Raw genomic sequence first — 14719 nt, 5'->3', positions numbered from 1 at the left:
TGAAAAAAGTCCAAAATGGAACTCCAGTATCGAAAATCTCTGGTAGTTGGAGAATAGAAGGGTGCATTCCAAGGGTAGCCTCGCTCCTGAATCGGATTAAGGGCCCTTCACTAATGTATGTTCGGCAAAGTGGCAATAAATTAGCCGACATGCTGGCAAACAGGGGCTTGGGTATTGGACGACCTCTCTGGGAGGCCTATTGGTCTCAAGACCTGCCAGAAGATCTACGAAATGCCTGCTTGGCAATCTCAACTCAAGGAAATCTTCCCACGACAGATGTGGCTCTTGAAAGGTAGGAGAAGCCTGGTGATAAATGAAGAGGAAATTTGGATAAAGATCGGTTGACTATAATTATGTCTGGTCACTGCTCATTCTATGTACAAATGAAGCCTTTTTAGTGTTATATTAAGTAATGTAACCACCTATACAGAAAGTGATAGGGTATATAGTTGGCCCTCAGGGCAACTAGTATTGCCTTGTGTTATTTTTTGGTTATCTGACAGCCTGAAAACACTCATTGGTCAGGTTATCCTATGGGACAATCGATTATACAGTTGGATATGACATGTAAACAGCTTAAGCAGTAATGGAAGGCGAATTTAACACAAACAAAGATGTATCAGCCAAAAGTATTCCAATCAAAAATCCAAATTGCAGATTCTTAACTTCTATTTTTTAGTTGCTTAGCAGATTCTATAAGGAACGAAAGCAGAATAGCACCCATACAAGAAAAAATAAACAAAGCTACAAAGATTGTACGAACAGTAAGGAGTCTTAAAATTTGATCGTAAAAAGAGAGGTGCCAACATACATTCCCTTTCAAGAAAGAGTGGTATTGAAATGCGAATACAGAATGCCAGCAAGTTTCAAAACTCACCGTCAGTTCAACATCATTTATTGTATATAACTAACAGCAATCTCTTCCTTGAACATTCATTCACTTTCAAGTTTGATCAATTGATGAGTGGATATTACTTCTTGTTCAAATTGGAGGCACACACAACAAATGGACAGTATGATGAATAAAACATAATCAGTTATCAAATTCTAGGCCTTTATCTCTTTGGAGCTTTGATCATGTCATCGCTCTCTTTATTCTCCTTCCCCCATATTAAACCAATGTTATCGGAACCAAACTAGTGACCAAACATGAAAACCTTGTCGACCGGTGTTAAAATTGGCAACTATGGCCAAACTTCATGTAGGTCACCTTATTTGTGGATGTTGATATTTTTCCTAGATTCCTCTCGTCGAGAGGTGTAGGATTGATCTAAAGATCATCCGATTCCGACAAGTATTTATGAAGATATGAATTTATTTTGATTATGGACAAATTGTCAAGGTCGGCCAGCAACTTCTGTAGGCTCAAAAGCCCAACACTCATGTCTATTCAACCCCAACGTTTTGCATATAAATACAAGGAGCATTCTCCTCATTTGTACACTCACTTCTCATCACATCTCTCTCTCTCTCCTGCGCAGAAAAAGAGTCTCTTCTCTCTCCTGCGCAGAAAGACTCTCTCTCTCACACATGTGAAAAGAAGGACGCAGATTTCTAGGGCTGAAGCTGCAGAAAGGTATTTTGACCAGCGTGGGCTCCTCTTTGACTACGAGTTTGGTGTGGCTGATCCTCCTTGGAAAGCCGCAATTTTTGGCACAGGAATCAAGGTGATCCGACCTCCAGTTTGACAGATATTGACTGCCCTAGTTTAGGGTTGATCTAGGTTTTGCTGCTGCTGATATAAATCAAATTTTTGTACTATTTCTCTCTGCTGAATTATTGAAGATAAAAGAAAATTAGATCAAATGGTTTCCCCATATTGGGGTTTGTCCCTACCTAGCCGCCACATCTTGTGTCTCTTGTCTTGGCTTCTTTTTTATTGAACATTTAAATGTTCTATCTGCACTTCACTTTATGTACATGTGATTGTTAATCTATGGATAATAAAAGAAAGATAAGTAAACTGCTCTTAGCATAGAACATACCATAATTCAACATGGTATCAGAGCTGAGGTGAAGACAAAGCCCAAGCAAGCGCAAGAGCAAGAGCAATCACCAAAGAATAAAACTTACGTGATTCACTGGAGCTCTCGGCGCTAGGGTTTGAAGCGAACTCTGATCGGTCTGTGAACACTGTCACAAACTCTGGCGGAGGGTAGAGCCAGAGGTGCAGAACTTCGCAGGCGAGGGCAGGCTCTGGCCCAACACATGAGAAGTACGGGGTCCGATGGGGCCCCATCTTACAAGCAGGCAATGATGAACAAGGGAAAGGCACCACTGGAAGGGGTGCAGATTTCAGGTTTTGAAAAGGCAGGTAAGGAGGGGCAAAGCAAAAAAGGAAAAATAGGTGAGCAGCCCAAGGTAACCCAAAGCCAAACACGTACCCATGACATCAATAATCCAGAAGGAGAAGACAAGGGAAACCCTCATCCAGAACAGCTACCAAAAGAAACAGAGGATAAGAACAAAGAACCGGGGAACACTGAAGCTTTGCCCTAGCACGAAACAGATCAGGAAGGATCTGCAGTGAGAACCAAAAAACAGGAGAACCGGGGGCTGCAAGCCCAAAACTACAGAAAACCTACGAGTGATAATATCCGACCCTGAAATGCAGGCTTACAGAGATCATATGTCAGTACATGCAGTGATCTGTAAGTTTATGGGCTTCTGGCCTACGAAAAGAGCCCTATGCTTGTGGATCAAACAACAATGGAAGCCGAAAGGGGACGTCAGGCTTCACCTGGGAGCCAAGGGTTTCTTCACGGTTGTCTTCACAAATCTGGACGATAAGGATTGCATCTTCGATGGAGGACCATACTTTTTTGCCTCAACAAGACTATATATGAGACTGTGGAAACCCAACTTTGCACCAGAACAGGAGACCTTCAAGCATGTACCTATCTGGATTTTTCTATTCTCCCTCCCCATTGACTATTGGAGACCGGCAGAGTTAGAACAGATAGGCAACAAGTTGGGAACCTTCAAAAAAGCTTCAGAGGCAACACTGCAAAAAAGGTATACCTCTTGTGCTAGAATATGTGTCGAGATGGATGTTTCAGGTGCTCTTCATGAAGGTCTGTGGTTAGAATTTAGAGATGAAGTATTCTTTCAAGCTATAGACTATGAACAAATCCCATCTCGATGTCGGAAATGCCATGAACATGGACACTTGTTTAGGGAATGCCCTATGAACAAACCAATCGAGAAACCCAAGGAAAACTCAGGAAAGAATAGGGATGTGTTCATCCGACCTCCTGGTAGACAGCGAGCCAACAGGAAACAGCAACCTAAGGATAGCACCTCCATTAAAAGCACAGTCAATGCCTTCGAGGTGCTGGGATCAGACACGGAGGCAGAGGAGGGCCCCCAAGAGCCAGATCTATTGTGGGATATCCATAACATTACCGCACAAATTTCCTAGGATCTTGATCCAATCCCTTCAAATGACATACCACAATTTCCGGCACCAACAAAAGAACTAGAGGAAGACTCGGAAATGATAGCCAACGAAATGGGAATAGAGGACATGGATCTAAGCGACATTCTAGAACGAGAAGGTATGGATCTACTGAACATGGTAGAGCAATGGAAGAAGAAAGGCATGGAACATATCCCTGAGGAGGAGGTGGACAGAGTAAACTCACTATTCCTAGCTAGGCAAGATGCAGAATTGAACATGCAAAAAAGAAGCTTTGGCGCAACAAAAGGTCTGGGAGTTAAAACCCTCGGATTGCATCAAACCAACATCAATCCCAAACACAGGAAAAAGAGGGGTCGAAGGACAAACAATGAGGCACTTCAAGAATTAGGTCAAATGCTCCTCAACTCAGGTAAGATGAAAGCCCTTGAGGCCTTCACGCTCACCTCCTAAAAACTCTGTTAATTATGAAAATACTTTCATGGAATGCTAGAGGGCTAAATAGCCAAAAGAAACAAATATTACTAAGGAAAAAAGTCATTAATGAGAAGCCTGATATGATCTTTTTGCAAGAAACAAAATGTTCCAGCCAGGTAATGAAAGGAATAAGTAGAAATATCGGCAAAAGAATGGACTACATAGAGGTGGAAAGGAATGGAATGGAGGGAGGCCTGGCCACTCTCTGGAATCCTCAAGCCCTTCATCTCATTTCTGCAGAGGCCTCTAGATCGTCCATTTCCCTGGAAGTTCAAATCATAGGAAATTCAGACACTTATCTCTGCACTAATGTTTACAGCCCCCAGAAACTAGAGGACAAACTGGCAATGTTAGATCGTCTCTCCAAAATGTAGCACAGGTATCCCTCGGCTAAAACAATTTATGGAGGAGATTTTAACATGATAACCTCACTAACTGAAAAGAAAGGAGGTATCAGAATGCTAAGTCGGGATGCAGAAGCATTCAACAACTTTATCAGGACAGCGAATCTTGTAGATATTATCCCCAAGAATGGCTTATATACCTGGAATAACAAAAGGGGAGGAGATTGGCATATTGCCTCTAGACTTGATAGATTTCTAATAACAGAAGACATTCTCTTTGAAGGGGTAACAGTGGACTCGGATATTCTACCTAGTGGAGGCTCTGATCACTGGCCTATCACCATGGACGTGGCCATCCTCGGCACTCCGAGGAACAAACCCTTTAGGTTTGAGAAGTTTTGGCTAAGCCATCCAGATTTCATTTCCAAAATAAAACACTGGTGGCATGAGCCGCTGGATACCAAGGGAACCAAAATGTACAGACTCCAAGCCAAACTAAAGCACATCAAAGCTCGGTTAAGGGCCTGGAACCAAGAGGTCTTCGATAATATATTCAAAGACAAGAAAACCCTGGAGGAACAGTTAGAACAGATCCACAAGGAATGGCTCCAAGGGGACATCACCCAGGATGCAATCAACACAGAGCAGATACTCATGCAGAAGTGGCATGCAAGATGCCAACAAGAAGAAACACTTTGGAAACAAAAATCCCGTACCCAATGGCTCAAAGAAGGAGAGAAGAAAACAAAGTTCTTCCATCACTCAGCTATTGATTACAGGTGTGCCAACAAAATCACCCGGCTGAAGGATGAACATGGCACTCCCCTCCAAACTCATTAGGAAATCTACTCCCTCCTCATAAATCACTTTAGCCAGATCGCTTTGGAACCAAATGTTAACAGGGAAGCAGCTATAAGAGATATCATGACCTCCATACCACGGCTCATAACAGAAGATCAAAATAAAGTTTTAGATCGCCCGGTTACCATGGAAGAGGTGGAAGAAGCAGTCAAAGAAATGCCTAATGGAAAGGCACCAGGGCAGGATGGCTTTACCATCGATTTTTATAAAGCTTGTTGGGAAATAGTTCGCATGGAAGTTTGGGAGGTGGTGGAAGACTCCCGGCAATCTTCTTCCATCCTCAAATACCTTAACTCAACTTTCATTGCCCTTATCCCCAAAGAGGAGGAAGCCAACACCCCCTCAAAGTTTCGCCTGATAGCATTATGCAACGTTCTCTACAAGATCATCTCCAAAGTAATGGCCAACAGACTGAAGCCAATTCTTCCTTGGATAATATCAGAAGAGCAATCTGGCTATGTGGAGGGAAGACAAATAATGGACAATGTATTGCTAGCTCAGGAAATGGTTCATACTATCCAATCCCGGAAAAAAGTTGGCATGATCATGCAGCTGGACCTCTCAAAAGCCTATGACAAAGTCAGCTGGAGATACCTGGAAGCTATATTAGCAGCCTTCGGATTTGCTAATCGCTGGATCAACTGGATTCTAGCCCTAATCAAATCCCCCAGATTCTCCATCCTTGTTAATGGAGCTCCCACCCTACCTTTTGCTCCCACTAGAGGTATTCGTCAGGGGGATCCCATATCCCCTTTTCTCTTTGTTATTTTGATGGAAGGCCTAAGCTATATCATTAAAAGTGCGAAGGAGAAAAACTTAATACAGGGTCTCCAACCCTTGCCCTCCTGCCCTGCTACCACCCACCAGCAGTTTGTAGATGATACCATGCTCCATGGAACCCCCACGATTCGGGAGGCTCAAGGTTTCAAAGCCATTCTCAGTCGCTTCAGTAAAGCCTCAGGTATGGACCTTAATCTAACCAAATCCTCCATTTTCTTTTTCAACACCCACTTAGCTATCCAGAAAAATCTCTCCGCAATCCTCGGTTTCAAAAGGCAAAACCTCCCTTCTAAATACCTAGGAATTCCTCTTACTGACAAACCTTGGCAAAAGATCCATTGGGAGAATCTACTCTCCAATCTCGAGAATCGAAGTAAGCATTGGACCAACAGAGCCCTTAACTTTGTTGGCCGCCTTGTCCTCACTAAAGTTGTCCTTCAAGCCATCCCTCAATACATGCTCTCCATTCTTCCGGCCCCCAAAGGAGTCCTCAAGAAGATAAGACATATTCAAAAATCTTTCCTATGGTCTGGCAACTATGAGAAGCAGAAATGGAATTTAGTAGCTTGGGAGAAAATTTGCAAACCCAGGATCTTGGGAGGTTTAGGACTTCAAGACCCGAACACTACCAACAAAGCCTATGGAGCCAAACTATGGTGGAGATGGGTTAAAGAACCACAAACACCCTGGGCCAGGCTCTAGAAAGCCAAGTATGCTGATAATTGCAGCCCTCAAAATTTTATTAGAATCACAGAACCTCCAGCAGGCTCCCCAATCTGGAACCTTGCTAGAGCCAATTGAAGCATCATACAGGAGCACGGCTTTTGGGAGATCCGTAACAGTCACACAGCTCTTTTTTGGGAGGATGCCTGGCAGCAACTACCCAAACTTGAATGCCCTAATTATCTTCCCATTCAGCAAAGGCACCAGGAACAAGGAAAGCTAACGGTGAACCATTACTGGAAGACCGACATTGCGAACCAGCAATGGAGACAATGGGTCTTAGACGACACCCTTCAGTCAGAAGGTATGGATAACCAGCTTTTATCCCTACAAGCATGTCTAGATAAAAGGAAAATCTACTGCTCTCAGGATGAAGATCAACTGAGATGGGGCAAATTTGACGAGGGCACTTTCACCCTAAAGGAGGCCAGATCTTACATAGAAGAAAGGGATCAGGAAGGAAAAGTAAACTAGCACAACAATGTCTGGGATGCAAACATTTGGCCGAAGATTAAAACCTTCCTATGGCTCCTAATGCACCGTAGAACCCTTACCTAGGAAAACCTAAGGAAAAAAGGATTCATAGGTCCCTCTCGATGCCCCCTCTGTAATAAAGAAGAGGAATCGATGAATCACCTCAATAACTGTGAGTGGACCAATAGACTATGGGATTGGATGGAGGCAATTTTTAAATTAACGAACAGAACCAGAGACTCTATACAGGACAGCATAGCAAATTGGAGAACCAATTATTCCAAGTGTGAAACAGTCAACACTCTATGGAAACTCACCCTTGGTTTCATAGTTTGGTCAACTTGGAAAGAAAGAAACAGAAGAGCTTTTCAAGAAGAATCAAGATCAATAGAGATTATTAAAACAAATATCCTGCAAAACATGCGGGAAACAACTCTTACCAGGGGTAAAGCTGAACAGGAGACCGAGCCGTCTATTAATGATAAACAAATTATGCAGGTGTTTGGAATAGCTGCAACTACCTATCCCATTTCTCCTGCGTAGCATCCTCATCAAGCTCCCTCTTTAACCTCCTGGCAACCTCCTCAACCGGGATTTCACAAGTTGAATTTTGATGGCACCTCTCGGGGCAACCCTGGCCCTGCAGGCCTAGGAGGTGTTCTTCACAATAACAGGGGTGAAATTCTTCATATCTTCAGTCAATCTATGGGGGAGGCTACCAACAATGAGGCTGAATTTGCAGTGTTAGAGCAAGGACTCCAGATCCTAATTCGCTTGGGCAAAGGGTCTACTGTTGTGGAAGGGAACTCTCAACTGGAAATCAACGCAGCAAGGAAATTGCAAAATGGGTCACGACCCAAAAAGGTGACAAAGCATTGGAGACTTGCCAAAGTTACAGAGCTCATTGCAAAGCATCTTTTAGGTCTCGATGGTGTTATTTTGTAGGCGGTAAGACGCACTGCAAATGCTATGGCGGATTGCTTGGCTAACTACGGGGTCAATCAGCGAAATAACTACCCGGACACCTGTTGGCAAGACCTAGCATGTGAGGAGCTTCAGGCCAAGTGTTTACAACTTTCCAGGCAAGACATTACGAGCATGGAGGAAGGGCTGAGCAGCACTCATGGTACCACTCTTCAATGACTCATGAGGACAGCCATAAATGATCACTCCCCAAGTCATTATGCCCGGAAATGGCACTGCAAGGGGAGGTCCTATCACTCACATCGAAAGGGGAGGAAGATCTCTCACAGGAATGTACGTCAGATGAAGTACAGCTCAGCAAAGGACACGTGGCCCATGTTTAGCAGCCATAAGCATGGCAACATGGATGCAATCGTCCATGATCATGGAAAGACAATCAAGGACCTAATGGGGATTAATTTTGTCAGAAACCAAGGAATTACGGAGGCTTCGATGGGGATCGCGAACCATCACATGGCACCTTCAATCATAAATACGAAGATCAATATAAATGTTTTAACCGGCCATACCTATCTCATAGAGCTAAGCCCTGTGCGAACTGTCTGGTTTTCAAAAGCTTGTTTAGTTCCCGCTGATACCTGCAACAGCATTATGACGAACAGAGTTAATCGCAATGCAACAGCTACCAGGGAGTTAAAGAAAGCCCGGGAGGCTTACGAGACCTCTGTCTCTGCAAGGGGTAAAAAGAAAATTGAAGAAATCGAAGCTAAGGTGAATGAAGCCCAGGAGGGGTTGGATATTAATACCATCGGGGAGGAAACCGATTGGCTCTCGGACCCAGGTACTCCAGCAACTAGAGCCACTCAATTCCTAAGAACTCAGAGTGAAGCTTGGCACATGAAAACCATGCTAGCCAAAGCTCTCAGCATGCAGGGAGCGGCCCTTAAAGATGCTTACATGCCACTTCTCTGGCCTCAGCCAAGAATTCTGGAAGGCTGGACTCATTGGAAGTCAATATGAAGGCTCTCACGGAGGAACTCAGAATGCTTTCCCAGAGTCTGGGCGCTTTCACCCAGGGCTTTAAGCTCTCCATTCGTCAGGGGCTTAATATTGTTGTTGAAGTGCCGGAGGAAGATCTCAAAACCTCCATTGTCAAGTACCATAACTCTCAGAAGGCTCCAAATGTTGATAACGATAATGAAGCAGCCGGTCCAAGTGCTACCAATCAGGACTTCGCAGAAATGGATTAGGGAGATCTTCGACGCAGTCTACTCTTCTCTGGCTAATAGCCACCCTCTGCTAGGTATTTTCCTTTTAATGTCTGCTACTATCTTTTTGCGACGGGCTTTCTTAGGCCTTTATGTCAATTTTGAATCTAGTTTTGTCTGGCAGCCCTGCGTGGTTAGCCTCTTCTATATATCAATCTTAGCATGTCAAGTTTCTGTCTGGGTTGCTCAGTTCTTAAGCCGCAGGCCTACTGATCGTTAAGGCCCTGTGCACAGTTGTTTTTGGTCGATCTAGCCTGTAGCACTCTGTTTTGTCTGGTTATACAGACCTTTTGTATTTTATGTAATTTTGTGATCTAATATACTTCTACTGATTTACAAAAAAAAAGAGCAATCATCGAAGAGAAGGTTGGCAAGGCTATCTAAAAAGAACTGTGGGGTCCTCAACACTCTTCCCTACTGAAGACAAACTCCGTGAGAAGTTTGACTACCACGAATGGAATATGTCTCTCGATCTAAAAATATAAGAACAAGAAGTGTTGGACCATGTGAGAGGAGGAGTTGTTGAGCCTCCGTCAAATGCATCCACTGCTACCTGGAAAAAAATGGAACAAGGGAGAAGTCAAAGCAAAGAATATCATCCGGGACTCTATCGACAAATGCTTGGTGGCCTATGTTTCTAAGTTGAACACCTCCAAGGAAATCTATGATAGACTAGTGAGTTTATTTAAAGTTAATGATGCAAATCAAGTCCTATTTCTTAGAAATAAGCTAAAGGAAATTAGGAAGGGCAAAGATGAAAATATGAAAGCATATTAGAACGATCTCCTATCTATTGGGGAAGTAATACCTGACAGGGAAATGGCACTCACAACTCTTGGAGGACTACCATCTGAATGGTATATATTCAGGACTACTCTCCTCAACAATAATGTAATTCCTAGATTTGAGGAATTAATGGCAAGATGCATTCAACAAGAAGCAAGGATGGAAGAACAAGAAATGCCCACACTTAAAGGTCATCCCGCTGCCTTTTCTTCTCATGCTAAAAGAAGAAACAATTCCGAGGCTTAATCCAAAGGAAAGGTTGGACCAAAGGGTGTAAGAAAAGGATGATGTTACCATTGCAATAAACCAGGTCATTATGCAAGGGAGTGTCCTGATAAAAGGAACTCACACTGGGATGATGATCAAAATCCCTCTCAAGGCAATCAAAGAAATGGCAGGTCAAATGGCTGAGGCAAAAGGAGTGTTGGAAATCAAGGAAGAGGACAACCATTTAAGAAGGCAAGAAATTCTAGGTATGAATCTAACACTGTTGACAATAAGCAAGATGAACATTATCTACCAGCTGCTCTATCTACCACTGCTCCCTCGAACTCACTTGGAAATTGGCTTATTGATAGTGGTGCCTCAAGGCACTTCACTGGTTACAAAGAAGCTCTCTATAATCTTGTAGAGAAAGAAACCAACCTGGAAATTGTTCTTGGAGACAATTCAAAATATCCCGTGAAAGGCGTAGGGAATGTCACTCTTCAATTGAATCAAGGTAATACCATCCACTTACAAGATGTATTATATGTACCTGATCTCAAAAAGAACCTGGTGTCCATTTCGACAATGGAAGACAAAGGCTACAAGGTGGCAAGGTACGTGTATGGAAAAATAACTTTAAATATGCTTTTACTCTTTGATTTCGAATTGATTCATTATATCAAGTTGGAGGAAGTCTGTTGGGTGTCATGACTTGTGACACATCTCTTCAGTCCGAACTATGACATCAGAGGTTTACTCACCTTCATTATAAAGCTCTACATGATGTAAGAAAAATGGTAACTGGGATGCCTGAGTTCAGATTAGAGCACGAAGGTGTATGTCCAGGATGTGCTGAAGGGAAGCTCAAAGGGGGACCATTCCCCTCAAGCCAAAGCAAGACCTCCTATATATTGCAGTTGGTTCACTCAAACATATCCAGTATGATGCCCGTGAACTCCTTGGGAGGATATTTATATTACCTCACCTTTACAGATGATTATTCTCGCAAGACTTGGGTATATTTCTTGAAAAAGAAGGATGAAGTGTTCTCCTAGTTTCAACACTTCAAAGCCTTGATCAAGAATCAAATCGAAAAGAAGATCAAGACCCTAAGGACTAATAATGGGACTGAACATGAATCCAATGAGTTCCATGACTTCTGCAAAGAGACTGGCATTAAGAAGGAGACTACTGCACCATATACTCCATAGCAGAATGGTGTGGCAGAAAGGAAGAACCGTACGATTGTGGAAGCTCTCTGTGCTATGCTCCATGATCATAGACTTCCAAAGTTTCTATGGGCCAAAGCTGCAAACACTGCCGTATATGTACAAAACTGATGCCCTCATCAAGCACTGGGTTCCAAAACTCATGAAGAAATGTTCACCGGTAAGAAACCTGATGTATCTCATTTTAGAATTTTTGGAAGCCCTATATATTTTCATGTGCCGAAAGAGAAAAGGAATAAATTAGGTGCATCTGGAAAGAAAGGAATCTTTGTGGGTTACGGTGAAATAGGGATATAGAATTTACGTAGCTGGTCAAAGAGAAATCGAGAATAGTCATGATGTCACCTCTGACGAAGACATGGCCCTCAGCAAAGTGGACAATCTTCCTACTTTGAGGAGCTCTCAAGAAGCTGACACCAGGGAACCGAAAGAAAAAGAATATGAGATAATGCCCGATGTGGAAGAACCCTTGGATCCTATTGATCCTCCACCACCTGAGCCTTCCTCTTCAAGGAAGAGGCCTTCATGGCTTAGGGGGACACTTGATGATGCTGAAGGACACACAGCTCCCCAAGGAACCTTCTGTGAAAGTAAGAAGTCGAACAGGTATTAGGGATACCTGACCATCATGAGCACGATCATCCAAAATGAGCCTTCATCATTCACAGATGTCATCAAGCATCAAGTATGGAAGGATGCTATGACCGAAGAATATGAGTCTATTATGAAGAACGATGTCTAGGATGTGGTCCCCAAACCCCGGGACAAGACAGTTGTCACTTCAAAATGGATTTACAAGATAAAGCATGCAATTGATGGAAGTACGGAAAAGTATAAGGCTCGTTCAACCTTCCCCTGTGACACCCCGTGGCGACTATGGAACAGGATGGTTAGTTTTCTTGTGTGCTAGGATGATTTGTTCTCCATGGCGACTACGGAACAGGATGATTAGTTCTCCTGTGGGCCAGGTGTTGGGTTGTGTTATATTCTTTCCACGTAGTTTATAGGGGGTTTGAAGGGCACCCGTAACCCCACTTTATGGGGTCTGGGGCAGCGCCCCGGAAAAATTTTGGTTTTGGACCATATGTTAGGTTGGGCGAACCCACCTATGGTTTTGTGCATGATTTTCGCACATGTTTTTTGGACGCAATGGTTTTCGGTCCATGGTATTGGATGCGATGGTTTTCGGTCCATGGTATTGGATGCTTCGGCATGTATAAATATGTATTGTAACATTGAAAGGAATATAATGAAAAATCAAGCTGGTAGTCCCGGTTTTGGGATCCAGGGAAAAATCTCTGTGCATATGTGTTTTATGGGTTATGCTTCGCATTGTTTATTTTCTTTGTTTAAGAATTCGTATGCAGGTAATTTCTGTACAGGGTTAAAACCTACATTTGGTATCAGAGTTGTTTTGGCTTCAAGGGGACGCCTTTGTTGCTGAGGGGTTTCGCTCGGGCCTATGGTAGACCCTGTTCAGTGGGAGATCTGCGAGATCGATTCTGGTGGTGAAAGAAGATGGCGAGCAGTGGAAAGATAGAGATTGAGAAGTTCAATGGTCAGAATTTTGAGTTGTGGAAACTCAAGATGGAGGATCTGTTGGTGGAAAAAGATCAGTGGATAGCGGTATATCCAGGTACTAAACCATCGGGAGTGACCGATGAATAATGGAAGAAGTTGGATCGGAAGGCAAAGAGCACAATACGATTGTGTGTCTCGGATTCAGTATTGCTGAATGTATCAGGGGAAGCTACGACAAAGGCTTTGTGGGTCAAGTTAGGGACTTTGTACCAATCTAAGTCTCTGGTGAATAAACTGTTCCTGTGGAAAAAGCTGTATAACCTGAGCATGAAAGATGGAGACTCGGTGACAGAGCATCTGAATGCATTTAATACTGTGGTAAGTCAGTTATTATCTGTTGATATTAAAATTTCAGGTGAAGATAAGTGCATCAATCTGTTGTGTTCTCTACTAGATTCGTGGGATAGTCTGGTTATTGCAATAGGTAGCAATGCAACTGCTTTGCAGTTTGATGAAATAGTCTCAGCCTTGCTGGCGGAGGAGATGAGACGAAAAAATATGGACAACCAGAATGGTGATGCCTTTTCTGTACGAGGATGGTCCCAGAACAGAAACAAAAATAAGTCATTGAGTGGGAGATCTAAATCTAGAGGGAGATCTAAATCTCCAGGAAAACCTACAAAGGTGGTGTGCTAGAAATGCGGAAAGGAAGGGCACTTCAGAAGGGATGGTAAATCTAAAGCTCCTGATAAAGGAAAGGGATCTGATGATGCTCCTTCTACAGAGGCGAAAACCACCTCAGCTGAAGGTGGGGATGTGTACCTGGCTTCTTCAAGTACACATGTAGATCATGAGGCATGGTTGATTGACTTAGGTGCATCCTTTCACTTCACTCCCCATAGAGAATGGTTCTGTGAGTATGAGAAATACGATGGTGGTGTTGTCTTCTTAGGAGATGATAGGAAGGCTAGAATCATTGGTCGGGGAAAAGTAAAGTTGAAGTTGCAAGGTGGAAGGGTTAGAACACTTCCGGGTGTTCTACATATTCCTGCATTGGCCAGAAATCTGATTTCTGTAAGCAAGTTGGATGATGCAGGTGTAAAGACAGTGTTCGAGAAAGATACCTGCAAGATGGTTCAAGGAGCATTGATATTGATGCGGGGAGTTCAGATTGGAACTCTGTACAAGCTGTAAGGTAGCACTGTTTTTGATGGGTGCAATAGTTCTATGGTTCCTGAAAATGGAGTAGAAAATCTAGTGGTCTCTGGAGAGAAGACCATGTTGTGGCATCAAAGGCTTGGACATATTGGAGAGAAGGGCCTTCGAATACTTCATGGTAAAGGTATGGTAGAAGGTATGAATGATAGCTCTCTGGATTTTGATTTCTGTGAAAATTGTGTGTATGGGAAGCAGAATCGGGTGAGTTTCCCCTCTGGTGGTAAGAGGACGAAACAGATATTAGAGCTTGTGCACAGTGATGTGTTTGGACCTGTGAAGGTTTCATCACTGGGTAAGTCTGTGTACTATGTATCATTCATAGATGACTTCTCAAGGAATACATGGATATATCTCCTTAAGAAGAAATATGAAGTCTTTGACAGGTTTAAAGAATTTAAGGCTCTGGTGGAAAATCAGACAGAGAAGAAGATAAAGGTGCTGAGGACAGATAATGGTGGAGAATTTTGTAGCAAGGAATTTGAAGAATTC

At 43.1% G+C, this 14719-nt stretch overlaps 1 protein-coding gene across 1 annotated transcript; it reads left to right on the top strand.

Moving 5' to 3' along the window:
* Positions 1–3511: 3511 nt before the first annotated feature.
* LOC149148366 (uncharacterized) lies at positions 3512–8220 on the top strand. Its single transcript, XM_089442156.1, has 6 exons — positions 3512–3830; positions 4008–4011; positions 4275–5018; positions 5142–6061; positions 7724–7941; positions 8023–8220. Exons 1-6 carry the CDS (start codon positions 3512–3514, stop codon positions 8218–8220), a joined length of 2403 nt encoding a protein of 800 aa, XP_089298282.1.
* The last annotated feature ends 6499 nt before the right edge of the window (positions 8221–14719 follow it).

This window comes from Pinus tabuliformis, chromosome 9, assembly GCF_031772625.1.
Source record: "Pinus tabuliformis cultivar Carrire ecotype Pingquan chromosome 9, CPIR1, whole genome shotgun sequence".
NCBI classification, from domain to species: Eukaryota; Viridiplantae; Streptophyta; class Pinopsida; order Pinales; family Pinaceae; genus Pinus; species Pinus tabuliformis.
This window is presented reverse-complemented; position numbering and strand designations above follow the sequence as displayed.

Coding starts and splice junctions, on each gene's coding strand:
- LOC149148366 (XM_089442156.1), top strand. CDS start 3,512: ATGGGAATAGAGGACATGGATCTAAGCGACATTCTAGAACGAGAAGGT. Junction 6,062..7,723: donor TCGCTTCAGTAAAGCCTCAG/GTATGGACCTTA, acceptor CTGGCCCTGCAG/GCCTAGGAGGTGTTCTTCAC. Junction 7,942..8,022: donor ATGGGTCACGACCCAAAAAG/GTGACAAAGCAT, acceptor GTTATTTTGTAG/GCGGTAAGACGCACTGCAAA.